This window comes from Oncorhynchus keta, chromosome 30, assembly GCF_023373465.1.
Source record: "Oncorhynchus keta strain PuntledgeMale-10-30-2019 chromosome 30, Oket_V2, whole genome shotgun sequence".
Lineage (NCBI taxonomy): Eukaryota > Metazoa > Chordata > Actinopteri > Salmoniformes > Salmonidae > Oncorhynchus > Oncorhynchus keta.
In genome coordinates, this window is record NC_068450.1 from 45,832,481 (window position 1) to 45,852,126 (window position 19,646).

General features: G+C 43.2%; 1 protein-coding gene across 6 annotated transcripts in view; it reads right to left on the bottom strand.

Annotated features, from left to right (window-relative positions):
* The window catches only part of LOC118363591 (teneurin-3-like), a 189,365-nt gene that overhangs the window by 12,234 nt on the left and 157,485 nt on the right, over positions 1-19,646 (bottom strand). For 4 of the 6 annotated variants that reach the window (XM_035744594.2, XM_035744592.2, XM_035744590.2 and 1 more), the window contains 7 exons: positions 16,456-16,705; positions 14,636-14,656; positions 12,214-12,446; positions 10,614-10,768; positions 8,008-8,891; positions 7,464-7,639; positions 663-898 (listed from right to left, as the gene is read on the bottom strand). In XM_035744594.2, coding sequence (XP_035600487.1) covers positions 663-898; positions 7,464-7,639; positions 8,008-8,891; positions 10,614-10,768; positions 12,214-12,446; positions 14,636-14,656; positions 16,456-16,705 — 1,955 coding nt within the window. The remainder of the gene's footprint in view (positions 1-662; positions 899-7,463; positions 7,640-8,007; positions 8,892-10,613; positions 10,769-12,213; positions 12,447-14,635; positions 14,657-16,455; positions 16,706-19,646) is intronic. The other 2 variants (XM_035744595.2, XM_035744591.2) reach the window with 1 other exon arrangement.

Consider the following 19,646-nt stretch of genomic DNA (forward strand, 5'->3'; position numbering starts at 1 on the left):
ATACGTCGCAATCTAGGTCAGTTGGCCATCATTTGAGTTATAAAATACGATATTGAAGTGTTAAGCTTGCAATTCAGGGAAACGCGTCATAATTTTGGTGAGCATAGAAAGGAGTGCCTTCAGGCACGTGTGTCGCTGCAAATTGTCTTCACAATAGACAAGCAGCCTCATCCTGTTGACAACATGTCATCCAGTGATCATGAACGTCAACACTGTTTATGACATGAGCTTTATGATATGGAAATGTTGAGTGCACATTTGGCCAGGTGTTTAGCTCGACTGTATGACGTCAAAGCGGTACTTATTATAATCCTGAAAGCCTCATCTTTCAAAATGTGTAGAGTCCTCTTAATTTACAGCATTTCCCTCACTCAGACAACAAAACGTTAGCAAAAGTTGCCCAGATTAGCGGGAGGGATGGGGGCAACGTCTTGTCGCGCGTGCTGCTCAGGTTCAGAAGGGCTGTCAGTCAAAACCCATACAGCGCTGTGAAGCAACAGAGTCAGAGCTCCGATGTCATGTATAACATGTTACTGTCCAGCCACTGCGGTTCAAATTTAGGAATTTAGCAGTGACCAAATCTGAATGCAGCCAGGGAGTCAAGTGTCACAGTTGGTCTTGCTAGCAAGTGAAACTTTTATGAATAAAACAGTGAAACACACCCTTAGCTTGCGCCCAAAAACGATGACTTTGCCCCTGGCCTGCTCCTTGCGGAAGCGCCACTCAACCAGATTCTGCCCACTCTCCCCTGGCAAACTCATGTTGCGCCGTGCCACTGTGGGGTTGGCAGTGCCCGCCAGGATGTGGGGCTCAGTCTGGTAGTGGGTGTCCATTCCGTTGGCATAGGTGATCCTCAGAGAGTTATCATAGCCCACCTGATAACTGCTTCTACATTGATCTGAAAATGTAATAATTGATCATTATTGATAACATGATTGATAACATTGTACTAAGTGTTGTGATTATAAATCATTGTTGTGGATACTAAGGGAAATCTTGCCTATGTCGTGGTAGATAACAATAACACCACCTTCCAATAGAAAAACAGACAGACAAACATTAGAAAAGGACTATAGAACTACAATAAATGGAACAATTCACTAAATAGCTTGAAACACAATGCAAAAAGTTACGATACAAGGTTTCGGCTCACCCCACACACTGAAGGAGTAAATCCGCTTACCCATAATGATACATGACTTAAGCTTACTCAACATTGCTCTGAGACCCCAGCAACAATGACAAAAGAAAACACATTCAAAAAGACAGCCTGAACTGTTTGTGTATCAGCAAGACTGTCAGCATGCTTCAGTTCGGCTGCTTGCATACTCCCTTCAAAGACCTATGCTTGAAAAATGAGCAAAAAGCGGCAAGAGTACCGTTTGTCCACTTTGAGACGACGTAGCCAGTATACACTTCCTCAAAATAGACAGAATTAATCAAATCAAATCAAATGTTATTGGTCACATACACATATTTAGCAGATGTTATTGCGGGTCTAGTGAAATGCTTATGTTCCTAGCTCCAGCAGTGCAGTAACATCTAACAATTCACAACAAATACACAAATCTAAAAGTAAAATAATGTAATTAGGAAATATATAAATATTAGGACAGGCAACGTTGGAGTGGCATTGACTAAATACAGTAGAATAGAATACTGTATATTAACTCAGAAAAAAAAGTCCTCTCACTTTCAACTGCGTTTATTTTCAACAAACTTAAAATGTGCACATATTTGTATGAACATAAGATTCAACAACTAAGACATAAACTGAACAAGTTCCACAGACATGTGACTAACAGAAATTGAATAATGTGTCCCTGAACAAAGGGGGGGGGGGGTCAAAATCAAAAGTAACAGTCAGTATCTGGTGTGGCCACCAGCTGCATTGAGTACTGCAGTGCATCGCCTCCTCATGGACTACACCAGATTTGCCAGTTCTTGCTGTGAGATGTTACCCCACTCTTCCACCAAGGCACCTGCAAGTTCCCGGACTCTTCTGAGGGGATTGGCCTAAGCCCTCACCATCCGATCCAATAGGTCCCAGACGTGCTCTATGGGATTGAGATCCGGGCTCATTGCGGTCCGGGCTCTTTGCTCTTCACCGACATTCCTGTCTTGAAGGAAATCACGTACAGAACGAGCAGTATGGCTGGTGGCATTGTCATGCTGGAGGATCATGTCAGGATGAGCCTGCAGGAAGGGTACCACATGAGGGAGGAGGATGTCTTCCCTGTAATGCAAAGCGTTGAGATTGCCTGCAATGACAACAAGCTCAGTCCGATGATGCTGTGACACACCGCCCCAGACCATGACAGACCCTCCACCTCCAAATCGATCCCGGTCCAGAGTACAGGCCTCCGTGTAATGCTCATTCCTTTGATGAAAAATTTGAATCCCACCATCACCCCTGGTGAGTCATAACCATGACTCGTCAGTCAAGAGCACTTTTGCCAGTCCTGTCTGGTCCAGCGATGGTGGGGTTGTGCCCATAGGCGACGTTGTTGCCGGTGATGTCTGGTGAGGACCTGCCTTACAACAGGGCTACAAGCCCTCAGTCCAGCTTCTCTTAGCCTATTGCGGACAGTATGAGCACTGATGGAGGGGTTGTGCGTTCCTGGTGTAACTCGGGCAGTTGTTGTTGCCATCCTGTACCTGTCCCGCAGGTGTGAAGTTCGGATGTACTGATCCTGTGTAGGTGTTGTTACACGTGGTCTGCCACTGCGAGGACGATCAGCTGTCCGTCCTGTCTCCCTGTAGCGCTGTCTTAGGCGTCTCACAGTACGGACATTGCTATTTATTGCCCTGGCCATATCTGCAGTCCTCATGCCTCCTTGCAGCATGCCTAAGGCACATTCACACAGATGAGCAGGGACCCTGGGCATCTTTCTTTTGGTGTTTTTCACACTGTCTGTGTGGGTGGACCATTTCAGATTGTCAGTGATGTGTACTCCGAGGAACTTGAAGCTTTCCATTTTCTCCAATGCAGTCCCATCAAGCTCCTTCATTTTGTTGACGTTGAGGGAGAGGTTATGTTCCTGGTACCACTCCGCCAGGGCCCTCACCTCCTCCCTGTACGCTGTCTCGTCATTGTTGGTAATCAGACCTACTACTGTTGAGTAGTCTGCAAACTTGATGATTGAGTTGGAGGTGTCCGTGGCCATGCAGTCATGGGTGAACAGGGAGTACAGGAGGGGGCTGAGCACGCACCCTTGTGGGGCCCCTGTGTTGAGGATCAGCGAAGTGGAGGTGATGTTTCCTACATCAGGAAATCCAGGAACCAGTTGCACAGGGCGGGGTTCAGAAGCAGGGCCCCGAGCTTAATGATAAGCTTGGAGGATACTATGGAGTTGAAGGCTGAGCTATAGTCAATGAAAAGCATTTCCATGTACATTTGAAGTCAGACGTTTTGCATACACCTCAGCCAAATACATTTAAACTCTTTTTTTTTTTTTTTACAATTCCTGGCATTTAATCCTATTAAAAATTCACTGTCTTAGGTCAGTTCGATTCACCACTTTATTATAAGAATATGAAATGTCAGAATAAAAATCCAGAGCGACTTACAAATTGGTGCATTCACCTTATGACATCCAGTGGAACAGCCACTTTACACTACACTTTACAATAGTGCATCTGTCTTTTAGGGGGGTCAGATTAGATTATCCTACTTTATTAAAGAATATGAAATGTCAGAATAATAGTTTTTCTATAGGAACAGTTTTGACTGGGCTCAGGGCTTTCAGTGGTAGGGAGGCCAGCAGGCCAGGTGGATACCCTGCCTTGTTTTGTTGTCAGAGCCTGTTGTCCTTAAGCCATTTTGCCACAACTCTGGAAGTCTGCTTGGAAGACCCATTTGCGACCAAGCTTTAACTTCCTGACTGATGTATTGAGATGTTGCTTCAATACATCCACATGATCTTCCTACCTCATGATGCCATCTATTTTGTGAAGTGCACCAGCCCTTCCTACAGCAAAGCACCCCCACAACATGATGCTACCACCCCTGTTCTTCACGGTTGGGATGGTGTTCTTCGGCTTGCAAGCCCCCCACCCGTTTTTTCTCAAAACATAACGATGTTCAATATGGCCAAACAGTTCTACTTTTGTTTTATCAGACTAGACTAATTTTCTCCAAAAAGTACGATCTTTGTTCCCATGTGCAGTTGCAAACCATAGTCTGGCTTTTTTTTATGGCAGTTTTGGAGCAGTGTCTTCTTCCTTGCTGAGAGGCCTTTCAGGTTATGTCGATATAGGCCTCGTTTTACTGTGGATATATGTAACGACGTTCGTCTGTTGTAAGAAGAGAGTCAGACCGAAATGCAGCGTGTAGGTTACTCATGACTTTAATGAAAGAACGCGGTACATGAAATAACTGAAATAAGAAAACAACAAACGAAACGTGAAACTAATTACAGCCTATCTGGTGACTACAACACAGAGACAGGAACAAACACCCACGAAATACAAAGCGAAACTGAGGCTGTCTAAATACGGTTCCCAATCAGAGACAACGACAAGCACCTGACTCTGATTGGGAATCGCCTCAGGCAGCCAAACCTATACCACACCCCTAATCAGCCGCTATCCCAAATAATACAAACCCCAATACGAAACACAACATATAAACCCATGTCACACCCTGGCCTACCCAAACATATAACAAAAACACAAAATACAATGACCAAGGCGTGACAATATATGTACTTTTGTACCCGTTTCCTCCAGCATCTTCACAAGGTCCTTTGCTGTTGTTCTGGGAATGATTTGTACTTTTCTAGGAGACAGAACGCGTCTCCTTCCTGAGCTGTATGACGGCTGCATGGTCCCATGGTGTTATACTTGCGTACCATTGTTTGTATAGATGAACGTGGTACCTTCAGGCGTTTGGAAATTGCTCCCAATGATGAACCAGACATGTGGAGGTCTACAATTTGTTTTGGCTGATATTTTTTCTTCTTTCCCATGATGTCAAGCCCAGAGGCACTGAGTTTGAAGGTAGGCCTTGAAATACATCCACAGGCACACCTCCAATTGATTGGTGCAGTATATTTCTCAATGACAAAATTTGCAAAACAATGAGTCGTCTCTTGTTGAACAACAACAAAGACTTTATTGAAGAATCCTTACTGTTGAGCAATCACCGACAGTGGGGCCTAGACTTCGGTTTGCCTCCAGAAAAAGGTTGTGTGCCTGAACAGCTGAAAAACCCTCACTCCAAAATGAAAATAAACTAAAAATTCACAAAAGATAATAAGATATCATAAGATATATTATGCACCAGTGGAGGCTCCTCAGAGGAGAAATGGGAAGACCATCCTGTCCTCCTCTGGGTACATTGACTTCAATACAAAACCTAGGAGGCTCATGGTTCTCACCCCCTTCTATAGACCAACACAGTATTCATGACAACTTCCAGAGGATGTCCTCCAATCTATCAGAGCTCTTGAACTGACATGCTGTCCACCCAATCAAAGATTCAGAGAATGAATCTAGTAACGTAAACTAACTCACTTTTGTACATTACGCTGGTCCGTACAATTGACCTTATTTTAGCGCCCCAAAAAACATAATACTTCCAGATCAACTGTAATATCAATACCATTGTAAAGCACAATTTCTCCCCTTTCCAACAAAATCAATGAAAACCTTCATGATGCCCATCTCTGTATGATTCAAGAAGGCAATGAGCCCCGTCGGGTCTTTTTAAAAACGGCGGGAGGAAAGTGAAACCTATTGCGTGATAGTGAGAAGGAGAGATGTCGTGTGTTGGAAACGGCTTGTTTTCACTCGATCTGTCCAACTTATCGCCTCTAAAATGTAAATAAAACACTATAAAGGGTTTATATAATGTGTCATTACATACCTATTTGAAGGTTTGTGTCGAATTTGAATATTTTTTTTTAGGGCGGTGCTAAAGTGATCTTCAGAAGTAAACAGTGGCTTTTGAGTCATGATAGCTTGTAGTGACTAGGTATCCCCCCTTACCCTGTCCCTTTCTTGTTTTTAAAAGGTGAGAGAAGTGCTACACCTGGTGGAGAGAGGCTGTATAAGACATAATTAGTTGCTTTATGCGTGCTGTACCTTTACGCCATGACACGTCACAATGTAACAAACAGCGTCGGAGGGGTCCGTTTTTTTAAACTTTTCTCCAATACTATAGAGCCATTACCATGTCAATCAACGCTTGAATAGAAACATAGTTCACACCCCAGATGTCAACACAGTCACTACAGTCTCATTAGATTTCTTTGCAGCCTCGTTTGAATGTCGCGGTGCGCACATTTGTACGGAATGGGTTTAGCGTACGTTACTGAAAGCATAAGCTACAGCTAGCTAGCACTGCAGTGCATAAAATGTGGTGAGTAGCTGACTAAAAGAGAGAGAGAAAGACAATAGTTGAACAGTTTTTAACAAATTATTTTCTTAAAAATTAAGGAGCAGCAAGTGAGAGAGATCTAGCTATATTTCATTGTATTTTTCCCCCACTTACTTAGCTAGCAAATGCAGCTAGATCGTTTAGCATACTCAAACACCCACCACAAACAGAGAGGGATAGCTGGCTTTGGCTATTCAACACTGGAACTCTTCCAAGTCAAGGTAAGCTTTTGGTTTACTCATTTATTGCCACCGGGGCCTGCCGGTGTAACTGCTAAACTGCTTGCTGTACACTGTACTGAATGATTGTAGCAGGTTTAGTAACGTGTTAGTCCTAGTAGCTATGTAGGCTGTGTGTAGCGGTTAGCTGTTATGGTATGAAGGTTTGACTTGGAACGGTTTTATCGCCTAGTCACAGACAGCTGTTGTGATGTGCACTGAAGTCCACAAGCTAAGGGAAAATGTGAGAGGGGGAGAGCGCGTAGATGCAAGAAGGAGTTGTACAACAAGCAAAGTGATCATGTTGTTTTTATGTGGCTGCTATGAAAGTGAACTGTGTTTGCGGATGATCAGGGGTGTATTCATTCCGCCAATTCTACTGATAAACATTTCTTAACTGGTAGCAAACGGAATGAAAAGGTGATAAACATACCTGAATTTGTCCAATAGAAACTCTGGTCTGCAACTGTCTGTACTAATGATTACACCCCAGATAAACTAGATGCAGGCAAAAGTGTGCAAGGCAGAATTGAATATGTCACTGTTTGTCTACTTGGTTACTTAAATTTATCTCTCGACCTGTGCACCTACGTTGTAAACTTTTAATCGTAGGCTAGGTTGTTGCAATCTCATGGTGGGCATAGGGTCAATTAGAGTATCATGTATTAGCCTAAACCTATTGATGTTACATTGAGCTGGGTGAATGGAATATGAATGACAGTCGTCCAATATGCTGTAATAGAAATAAGGCCATGCTCATAAAAACAACATTGTCCTCCCTAATCTTAAACGGCATTGGCGACCACTGATATGCACAAACTCTACCAAACTGTTTCGGCTGAGAATAATGGGGACGCCATTACCCTGAGCCAGTGTATAGAAGGCACGGACGGTGGAGGTATTGGTGGTAATACTCATTTCCTCTTCAGTCAAGGAGCTCTCAATGTCCACAGTCAAGGCCTTGTAGATTTCGGTGTACAGGGTTTTCACTATTCCCGTGGGGAATGTCACATTCATTATCCTGCCTTCGCTGTCATACCTGAAAGATAGAGGGAGAAGTTCATGTAAAGGTGATCATTGTGTCATTGTGTCATTTTGTCGAGAGTATCTAGGCAACAACATCACACACAGTCCCCACACGGTCTCTTTTCACGTAATTTGGTAGAATAACCTTTAAAAGGATCACATTTGACACTGTAGGCAAACTTCAGAGTGTGTCAATGTGAAGGAAGACACTGACTGCCACCAAATTAAAACATGAATATACATTCATTGTAAGTGCAAAGCAGCAACGGATTAGCTTATGTTATGATCAAGTATTTATCTAGTCAGGCTCTTACCACCCTAAAAAGTGAAGGTCTACTCTGCCATTGGAGAAATCAGTCCCTCCTACTTCTGTATACTCACTCGTAGAATGTGGTCCAGCCAATTTCAGAGGTCTTGGTAGCCAGTAGGCCAGTGTTACCATGGTAGGTGAGTAGCACCAGTTCCTGGCCCTGAGCAGTCAAGGTCTTTAGCCCACCGTTGGTTCCCATGATCAGCCAGATGACCTGGTTGTCCGGGGCGACTATGCGCACGGGCATGCGGTTGGGGTCTCGGCGGATCCTCAAGGTGTTCCCGTTGCTATCGGTCACAGCTGTAACGTCGTTCTCGATGCTGTAGCTGAAGGTGTACTTAAAGTCACCCGTCAGGAGGCTGGAGGTGTGTTGGTGGGTACCATTGGCGTCAAAGACATACACTTCCTGGGCATCAGGCGACGCCACCTCAAAGGTGTTGGTGTTAGAGGTCAACACTGGTCCGTTCCTACCGACAGCACGGATGCGGATGTTGCCCAGGTCTGCCACGTACAGGGTGCCATCAGGCGCCACAACCAGAGAGGACGGGACGTTGAGACGAGCGTCTTTAGCGTAGCCCTCGCCGGTCTGGTAGCAGTCGCAGTTGACGTCGTTCTTACAATCACAGTCAGAGGGCGACCCTGCCAGATGGGTTATTTCACCGTCGATGGATATCGTTCGGATTCGACTAAGCTTCCGTTCGTCGGTTTCGGCGACGAAAATAACACCGTAGTAAGACACGGCGATGGCAACGGCGGACTCCAGGGGCGTCAGCGCTGCCCTTTGACCTCCGGCTGCCCCGCGGTCCATCCCAGCCAACGGGCAGTGGGTGGGCCGGCCCGCTGCAATGCTGACCTCGCCGTTCTCAGTGATTCGTAGGACCACATTGTTGTCCAGGATGTACAGGGAGTTATCCATCGGGCTGACTGCTAGGTCGGTGGGCCACTCCAGGAGCACCTGTAGATAGAGACATTGTTATAGGCACCACAGAGATGTGGCATTAAGGCATTACTTTCTCTCAGATATGTGGTATTGAGATATCCCTGTCTAAAGAAATGACATTGTATGATCATGTCAGTCTACACATCATCAATGTGACATTGTCCCATCTCCTAAATATTTCAGGGTGACATCAGTATTGTCAAAAACTGTGGAAAAACACATACTTAATCATCCTTTCCAGACAGTGATTAATAACAAGGCATTTTGCCCTCAAGTCTGCACACAACTCATTACTGTCTGTGTCAGTGCCATTCATTAAGCCTGCCAGTCTGCCTTCTTATGGGACAATATGCCTCAGGTTACGAGTCTATCCAAAAAGATATCGGTGTTGCGTTGCAACATAATAAACTTAAGACATGTTTCATTCTTGTCTGCCTGATGGTTTCAAGCCTCCCTTAGTGTACTGATAGCAGACATGGAACTATTATCTGGTATGTCCCCTTGGAGTAAAGGGCAGAGGTAAGGGACCCCAATCCAAGTTGAGTTTGACTCTCCACACCAATCCACTCCTGAAACGTCCCCTCCGGAGACCCTAAATGTGTAATGGAGGCCCGCCATTCCATTTGAATATGATACAAGCTTTTCTTCCTTTTGCTTTTCTTCATTATTCATTTGCATCACATCGGAGAGGGTATGTAATGGAAGAGGATAGCGTGGACATGGATATAAATGTTTAAGAGGAGAAGTTATATTATATTGTTATATTGAGTAAGTGTTTTGCCCTCATATGGCGGTAACGTTGTGTCTTTTGACAAGACACTATGTTCATGCTGTTAAGGGCAGATTTTTAAAGACGTGGAAAGTTGTTAGATAGAAAAGGGTTGACATGTCATGCTGTTTGGTAGGAATGACCCCCCAAAAATAAAATAATAATAATTCAGCTGCTGACTACACAAACTTCCATCACAACTGATTCAACTAATCAAGAGCTTGGTGATTATTTGACTGTATGGATCAGATGTGCTAGTGTGCTGAAACAAAAATATGCAGTCCTGTGGGTCCCTGAGGAACAGATTGGTACACACTGCTCTAGAACAATAAGCCTCAGCAACTTGAAAGTGCATAGGGGCTTTTAAACAAAAATATAATGCCACCTAATGACTTTCTTCCACTGGAAAATAACATATCCAAAAGTATATTATTTAACTATGTAAGTACTTTCATGATCAGTTTTTGTGAATGTTGCAGGGCTAAATACTTGATTTTGCTGCGACAATTCTAACATATGTATGGCAATATCCAATCATTTTGTCCAAATTGCCATGAAGATGTGCTGATGGGGGAAAAGGTTTGTCAACTTGTGGCTTGATTGAACCATTTTAGGCGGTAAAAGTGCAGTGATTGGTTAAAATTGCGAGCTCTCTTTTTGTAGTGCAGTTATCAGACACTTTTATACACTAATACTGCAGAGATAACTGTTGTATGTAGTAGTAGTAGTGCAATGATTGGTCAAATTTGCGAGCCCTCAAATAATGTGCAGGGAATTGTTGATTTTGCTAGACAAATTGCTATCGCAGAATACTGGAGGGACTGCATTATGTAACACTCCAAGACTGAGCGACTCATAGATTGGCAAGAAGAGTACCACAGGGTGGCGCTGTGAGGTTAGCCCTATGGGACCTGACTTGAGGACAAAACAGGCTTGAGGGGAGGCATGACTGGTACTCTGACAGCCACCTGATTGATTTCCATGCTGATGTCACAGGTAAGGGGGCGTGCCGACGTGAGGTCGTTGGAGCCCAGGAGGGTGGATATGATGCCGTGTTGGTCAACTCTCCGGATTGTGGTGCCGTCCACAAAGTATATCAGTCCATTCTTGTCCACAGCGATACCTGTCGAGGCAAAAGGGGGAAGGGGGAATAAAAGAAATGCATAAGTGATAACAGATAGATAGATGTGTCAGACATGGGAGATGTTCGGTTTTCTCTGCTCGCATGACTCCGTGGAACGAAAAACACAACAGATACAAGTGTCGAGTTTGGCTTCCCATTATTCAGGTCACTGCAAAAAGCACATCCTTCAATAATTAAACCGCCTGCTTTCCCGCTATTGAATAATTTCTCAGGGTAAAGTAGGAAAGGCTGTGTCCCTACTGTATGTCTCGCCACATCCCACCTTCAATAACAGAACTCAGAGGTGAAGTGTCAATGAGTGTTGCTCCTTCACCTCAAATTGCAGCTCGGACACCCAGCAATCATCAACCATCTTCACTCTAACTGTGAAATGGGTAGGCGGGGGGGGGGGATGACGAATTTGGTCAATTTTAGACGAAAGGGATGAGCGACAGGCAGTTTCCATGGTTACGACAGCAGGCAAAATTGCACGACTGATTGATTGTCGGCTAAGGGTTTTAGCGCAAGGAGAGAGTACTTGCCATAGACATTTGTCCCACATAGGGAAAATACATTAGCAACCGTGGCACGCTCCACATCTCTTCATGTCACTGTGCGCTCCTAATAGAGACCAGAGCCTAGGATTTCAATTAAACCTCACATACAAATCCATTTCTTTTTTCGATCAGTGCTATAAATGCTGGTGTAAACACACATGGTTTTTAAACTCAAAATAGTGATACAAGTTCATCACAAGAGGTGAGAAATTGGTATATATTCTGCATTTGACACATTTAATAGCTTCTAAATAAATCTGCAAAAAAAAAATGGAATCCACTGGTTAGAGGGGAGTGATTTGGTTTGACCTTTGGCTAGATCTGCCCAAAACTTGCCTGGGTCCTGAAACATTAAAGAGCTGAGGGAGCATTCTGGGAGAGCCGGCTATTTGACACTCTGGGGAAAATTCAGACAGACGAAGAGTGCCACATTTGAGCATATTTCAGCAAACGTCTGGAAAACGTCTGGGGGATTTCAAGGCTAGCACACACCAGACAAACTAAGAATCCATGACTTAACTTCTTAACTTGAGAATATTCAGACGGTGGTGAGTTTTTAGACACAATATGGCTGTATTCCTACACCTAGGTTGGTGCTACAGTACACATGTATGGTGAATGATGCAAGTTGCCCTTATATACGCATTTTCTGACCTGGTGGAAAGTGCTACCTAAATAGAATATATTAACACATTACTTCTAAAACATTTGTGCTGTGAACCACCAATCTTTACCAGAACCACTAGGATATAATTTCAGCCCTTCAGTAACACATCCAAGTCAGCTAATTACTGTATGTTCGAATCAAATGTGTTACTGCAGGGCTGGACCAAAAGCCTGCAGGCCTGCACACCCAATAGCGCTCCAGTATGTTGGCTCGGCACCTACCTTTTGGCCCAGTGAGCAGGGCCTCCGTGGCCTTGGCCCCATCCCCACAGTGGGTCTCGTCAAATGGCAGACAGTGCTCCCCGGTCCCTGCCACCACCTCCGCGTTACTCTGAAGTTCCTTGATCCCCGTCAGGACCTTGGGCCGGTAGATCCTCCGTGAGTAGGTGTCTGACACATACAGCTGCCCAGTCACCGGGTCAGTGGCCAGGTAATAGCGGTGAGCAGGGTTGTTACTATGATCGAGAGAAAATGTGGTTACTTCGACTGCCGCAATGAACAATCAGAAAATAATCTAGTTTTACAGGTTTTTTTTAACGAATTTGAACAATTCCAAGAGAACCTAGTTTGAAGGTATTTTTCCAAAATAATATAGTAAGAAAATGTGACATTCAGAATGATAATGACCACAGAAAAGACTATGTGTATGTAGTTCTGGTTATTGTGAATGCCCGATGAGGCTTGTGTTGTGTGTGGCTTTTTTCATAACAGACGGGTGGGGAAAAGCCAGAGACCAGGAGTCAGAGTGAATATAACAGAATTGAACAGGAAATGACTGGAGCAGATTTGTGTGTGACAACTTGAAGGGTGACAGACCATTTCAATCGTTATCACTACCCTGTGACGGGAAGCCAATGGAAATAATGGAATGATGTGCTTATGTTAATGACAGTCATCAACTGATGGCATTTCGTTGGGTTGTGCTTATTGGCATTCATTTTAAAATGCCTCAAAATGTGGTGGGCTCCTTCAGAAGGAGTTAGCAGAGACATCGTCAAGGCTGGCTTCCATTATGAAAAAAATAATCTGATGCAAAGACAGAATTAATCATCTTCTATGTAGGGTGCTGTATATCAGCACTATACAGCAAGTATAGTAGTATTGACTTTGAATTTACATTTTTTTTGTCAAAGGCAATTACATTCACATTTTTCTACGCTAGTTAACATTAATCCTCTTACATGACTAAACGACACAGACATATCACTGAATTTAAATGGCCAACTCTTTTCAAAGAAGAGATAACATCTGTGCTTGGAGGCCAATAATACACCAAATTATAAGCTGTTAACTTCTTCAATATAGGGGGCGCTCTTTGAATTTTTGGATAAAAAAACGTTCCCGTTTTAAACAAGATATTTTGTCACGAAAAGATGCTCGACTATGCATATAATTGACAGCTTTGGAAAGAAAACACTCTGACGTTTCCAAATCTGCAAAGATATTATCTGTGAGTGCCACAGAACTGATGCTACAGGTGAAACCAAGATGACATTTCAAACAGGAAATGCCCCAGATTTTGAATGAGCTTTGTTCCAATGTCTCCTTATATGGCTGTGAATGCGCAAGGAATGAGCCTACACTTTCTGTCGTTTCCCCAAGGTGTCTGCAGCATTGTGACGTATTTGTAGGCATATGATTGGAAGATTGACCATAAGAGACTACATTTACCAGGTTCTCCGGTTGGTGTCCTCCGTTGCAATTATTGCGCAATCTCCAGCTGCGTGCATTTTTCCATTTGGTTCAGAGGAGAAACCAAACTGCCACGAATGACATATCATCGAATAGATATGTGAAAAACACTTTGAGGATTGATTCTAAACAACGTTTGCCATGTTTCTGTCGATATTATGGAGTTAATTTGGAAAAAGGTTTGGCGTTGTAATGACTGAATTTTCGGGTTTCTTTCTTAGCCAAACGTGATGAACAAAACGGAGCGATTTCTCCTACACAAATAATCTTTTTGGAAAAACTGAACATTTGCTATCTAACTGAGATTCTCCTCATTGAAAACATCTGAAGTTCTTCAAAGGTAAATTATTTTATTTGAATGCTTTTCTTGTTTTTGTGAAAATGTTGCCTGCTGAATGCTAGGCTTAATGCTATGCTAGCTATCAATACTCTTACACAAATGCTTGTGTAGCTATGATTGAAAAGCATATTTTGAAAATCTGAGATAACAGTGTTGTTAACAAAAGGCTAAGCTTGTGAGCCAATATATTTATTTCATTTCATTTGCGATTTTCATGAATAGTTAACGTTGCGTTATGGTAATGAGCTTGAGGCTATAATTACGCTCCCAGATACGGGATTGCTCGACGCAACAGGTTAAAGGTGAATAACACTTTTTTACTGTCTGGAAATAAAGATAGCCCAGTGAGTCTTCTCGTGTTTAATGGTACATTAGCCCATACTGTAAGCCTTTGACACTTATGAATGTGAATAATGTGTGTTTCAAATAAATGTGAGAATGCAATAAACAGTGAAAAAAAAGGATTATGAAAACGGACACCTTTATGAGCCAAAAAACCACACAATCAAATAACGCCTTAGAGGCTTATCAATTTGCCATAGAAAGAGGTTCAGAAAAAATATACAATATACATCAAGACAGTGAGAGAAACAGCAAACAAAACACACCTACCTGTGTCTAAAATCTTTATTTCTTAGGGTGGGATTAAAGGAAGGAAGCAGAAAGGAGAAAGATGCAGAGAGACTGTACAAGTGTGTGACTTTAAAACTCTAAGACAAACACCATAACAAAAAAAAAAAGAAGCAGACAATGGAGATTTGTTGAGCAGAAGGGAGGCAAAAAAGGAAAAGAGAGACTATGGCTTGGTTAAACCCTGCACCCATAACTAACAGAGGGGAGAATATAAAAACTCCCCCACCAGGCAATCCATTGGGCCATTTGTTCTCCATTTAACCACTGAGTATCGGAAATATTGATCCCACCACTCATTATACAGCCCCATATCAAAACAAGGACTTTATATCCAAACCCCAAGCCATTGCATGCCAGGTTGACAAGCCAGGTTGGTACTTGTTTGTACTCTCACGGATGTACATACACTTCATGTCCACACAAAAGGATGTGGACACCCTTTGAAATGAGTGGATGTGGCTACTTCACTGACCTCACTAATGCTCTTGTGGCTGAATGGAAGCAAGTCCCTTCAGCAATGTTCCAACATCCAGTGGGAAAGACTTCCCAGAAGAGTGGAGGCTGTTATAGCAGCAAAGGGGGGCAACTCCATAATAATGGCCATGATGTTGGAATCAGATGTAGTGTATGTGCATTTGACATGTTTTATAACGAGCAATCCAACCACGTGGGCTTAACTTTCCCCATGCAACCTATAAGAGAATGTATCAAAACATAACAGGTGGTTGTGGGTGTTGTATGTGATTTGTGGGGGTGTCTTCTGACTTCACTGGTTTTTGCAATGGGAGGGCCAGGGGCCTGCAATTGATTTGAAAGATTTAATATACTTTGTATTGAGTAACCTTGGCTGTAAAATGGTGGTTTCTGAGTCTACCAATTGGCGGAAGATTATTGAGTGAAACCAACTTGACAAGACGGCCTAAATCGTCTCGATTACATGGTGTTTTTCTCTAATTGTGATGACGGATATAGAAAATATTCCACATTAAATAGTGAATCATTTTGGATACTGTGCAAGTAGGCCAACAGTTGTATGACCATCCTGTGCATTGTTAAGACCGTCTCAGAAAAACCACTGGTTCACAGTTCAAAGAAGACCACGACACGTCAGACGTCCACCCCTTTCACGTTTATGTAACAGAATGCATTTTGTTCTGCCACCAGAGGGGAGTGAACTCACAACAACACATACCACTCAAAGCCAACCATCTTAGCCAACCGAGCAAGAGACTAGTCAGTCACTCTTGAGTAAAAGTTTAAGGTTTTAAATATACTTAAGCATCATGGGTATAAATAATTTCAAATTCCTTACGTCAAGCAAACAAGATGGCACATTTTGCTTCGGTGGGGGGATAGCCAGCGGCACACTTCAACGTTCAGACATCAATAACAAACAAAGCATTTGTCTTTAGTGAGTCTGCCAGATCAGAGGTAGTAATTGGAATTGGACCATTTTCCTGTCCTGCTGAGCATTCAAAATGTAGCAAGTGTCAGTGAAAAAGTATGGACTAAAAAGTACATTATATTATTTAGGAATGTCGTGAAGTAAAAGTTGTCAAAAATATATTCTTAAAGTGCAGTACAGATACCCCCCAAAACTACTTAAGTAGTACTTTAAAGTCATTTTACTTAAGTACTTTACAACTCTTAAGTACTTGGCTAGGGGCGGATTTTACATCCATGCACCCCACTTTGTCCTAAACACCCACCAAAGGCCCAGACTTTAATTTGAGGGTCAAAAGGTCAGAACCAAACGACCATGCACCGCCATTACGGTTCCATGTAGAACCTGAACTAACCTGAGCTCCATGACGCTGGTGACGTTGCCCGACGGGTAGACGCGTCGGATGTAGTTGAAATCGCCCACGTAAAGGCTGCCGTCGATGCCCCACGCCAGGGCCAGGGGCGCCAATAGCTTGTTGCCCAGGGCCTGGCCGTTGCAGCTGGGGCACGAGATGCTACGGCGCCGACCGTTCCCCATCACTGTAGAGATGACGGGCGGCTGCAGCGAGATGAACTGGTTCTCACCGCTGCCTTTGTAGAGGATACCTGAGAAAACAGAAGATCTTGAGAGGAGCTTCAATGTAATCGATGATTGATGAGAATGAGGACTTTGAACTGTGCTAAAATCAATCATTTTCTCTAAGATTTGTTAAATGCTGTTCAAAACAACCATTTCCCTAGGAAACACCTCTAAATTGAGATTTGATTAGCTGGGTAAGTAATAAATAGTGGTAACCAAATGGCTGAATAATCCTGAGGAATTGTGAACAAACCTGTTGAATTGCCTTGGTACATACCTCATTCCTTAGTCATTGCAGAGTGCCTACCTATGTTCATACTGTATTTCAATGTCTCGTGAATATTGACATTTTTGTGACATTTCTTGTTTCGTGGGATTCTGAAACGCATCAATTAATTGTAACCTCTTTACAGAACATGTTCTTTCGGCCATCATGATCCGGAACCACGTCAATGCATCTTGGAATAGATTGTACAAGTGTCCGGAACTCCAATGTTGCATCCCTCTCATATTCTTCCATGAGAAATTCCATAATTTACTGTTTGTGGTGGAAAACCCTCTTAGGTGTCTCTCCAGAATCTCCCATAAGTGTTCAATTGGGTTGAGATCTGGGGACTGACACAGCTGTGGCATATGGTTTACATCATTTTCACGCTCATCAAACAATTCAGTAACCACTCGTGCCCTGTGGATGGGGGCATTGTCATCCAATGGGGGCATTGCATTGGTAACCAAAATGATTGGCAAAAATAATAGTGTGCTCAGCATTTTAATACATGACCCTAGGCATGATGGGATGTTCATTGCTCAATTAACTCAGGAACCACACCTGTGTGGAAGGACCTGCTTTCAATATACGGTGTATCCCTCATTTACTCAAGTGTTTCCATTATTTTGGCAGTTACCTGTGCCTTTCAAAAGTATCGAAACATCAATTGAACTGAGGAGTGACCAAATTCCGTGAGTCATTACATTACAACATTTGAGCAAGGGGCAAATATTATCCCCAAACATTTTTTGGGGGGGAAGGGATATGGTAGAGTAGACTTTAAAATGATGAAACATTTTTAAACATCAAAGAGGTGAATTGCATGCTGGGAGCACTTCATTATTCACTCCACGGCAACACGTTTAAATTGCGACACTCCCTCTGTCCTCATTACCGGATTGATGGTGGCGCTGAACGCCTGGTGTAGCACCCACTGTTTCCCCGACATTACCCCCGCATGTGTCACTGCACATCTCGATGTATGTGAAATCGAGTGTCGCCTCGCCGCCATTTGTCCCTCTCTGATTAGTTCCTTTCATTGATTAATTGATTTGAGGGGGAACTCGAATGAAGACAATCTGGGGGACCGCTGGCAGGACAATCCCACCGATCCATCTCATTCTAACGGAGAGCATTACAAATGCACGGCTAACAAAGATGAATGGGTCCAGGGGACGGCTTGTGCATGACGCCATCAAACGCACAACCTTGGAGCTTTAATTGCACTTCAATCCATCTGTCTGGTCGCTACGGAGACATGCTATGTGAGTGATCGGAGGCTGAACGAGGGCTGACTCGACAGCAAGCATCCCTGATGGCCTTATTATAAAGCAATAACCAAGTAATTCTGTAATAACAAGCACAAGATGTCAAACATTATCTTCACTCTATCACAATGTTGAATTTAACCTAATTAACAATAGAATTACAGTTTTTACATACCCAACATACAGTTGAGTATAAGGAGCTCAACAGATTACACCTTATTAGAAAGTTAGGTCAGGTCTTTAAAAAAAATCCCATTATCGAAGAGGTCATTTTGGCAATCTTCCCCCAGTCCCCAAATTTACATTTCAATCAGTTTATTGTGTAACGAAACGTCTTTCCATACGCCATTTGAAAGTCTAATGTCATGCATTCAATACACACATCAATTTCCAGCACACATTAACGCTCAAACCAACTCGACAGTCTCTCTCTGACAGAGTCTGTCTGACAAAACTACAATATGTTGCTGTACCAGGGCTAAGGCCACTGCACATCTGAACATGTTTATAAGGTTAGACAGCGTTGTTTTAACAGAAGGCATATAGCCACTTTGCAGCAGACAGGGAGGGAGGGAGGGAGAGTGGGGGTCAGGGGGAGCATAGCTACAGTACAGACAGAACAGCTTTTGGCCTTATCTAGTCAGACAGGCCCTAGAGGGGGGGGAAGAGAGAGAGAGAGAGAGAGAGAGAGAGAGAGAGAGAGAGAGAGAGAGAGAGAGAGAGAGAGAGAGAGAGAGAGAGAGAGAGAGAGAGAGAGAGAGAGAGAGAGAGAGAGAGAGAGAGAGAGAGAGAGAGAGAGAGAGAGAGAGAGAGAGAGAGAGAGAGAGAGAGAGAGAGAGAGAGAGAGAGAGAGAGAGAGAGAGAGAGAGAGAGAGAGAGAGAGAGAGAGAGAGAGAGAGAGAGAGAGAGAGAGGAGTATATGAAGCATTTTTTCAGTTTTTGATTTGTTAAAAAAGTTTGAAATATCCAATAAATGTCGTTCCACTTCGTGATTGTGTCCCACTTGTTGTTGATTCTTCACAAAAAAATACAGTTTTATATCTTTATGTTTGAAGCCTGAAATGTGGCAAAAGGTCGCAAAGTTCAAGGGGGCCGAATACTTTCGCAAGGCACTGTACATCACAGTAGACTCCTCAGGCAAGGGAACATGGAGACAAAGTCACTGAGAAGAGAAGTGTGACTGTAGTGGACCACAACTTGCATGTTTTATCCAAGAAGGTGACATGTACAGCATTAGGGAATCAATACAGATCTAGTTGTGAAGATAAAGTGCTATTTATGTATCGGGACTGAATTTCTTAAGGGCTTCATCCTGCAGACTATAAAACTAACACGTGGCTCACGACTCTCCGAAATATGTCATGCCAACAACCAAGGCCAACAAGCACTTCAAATATTAACATGTGGTAAAGGGCATATGTAATAGGTATA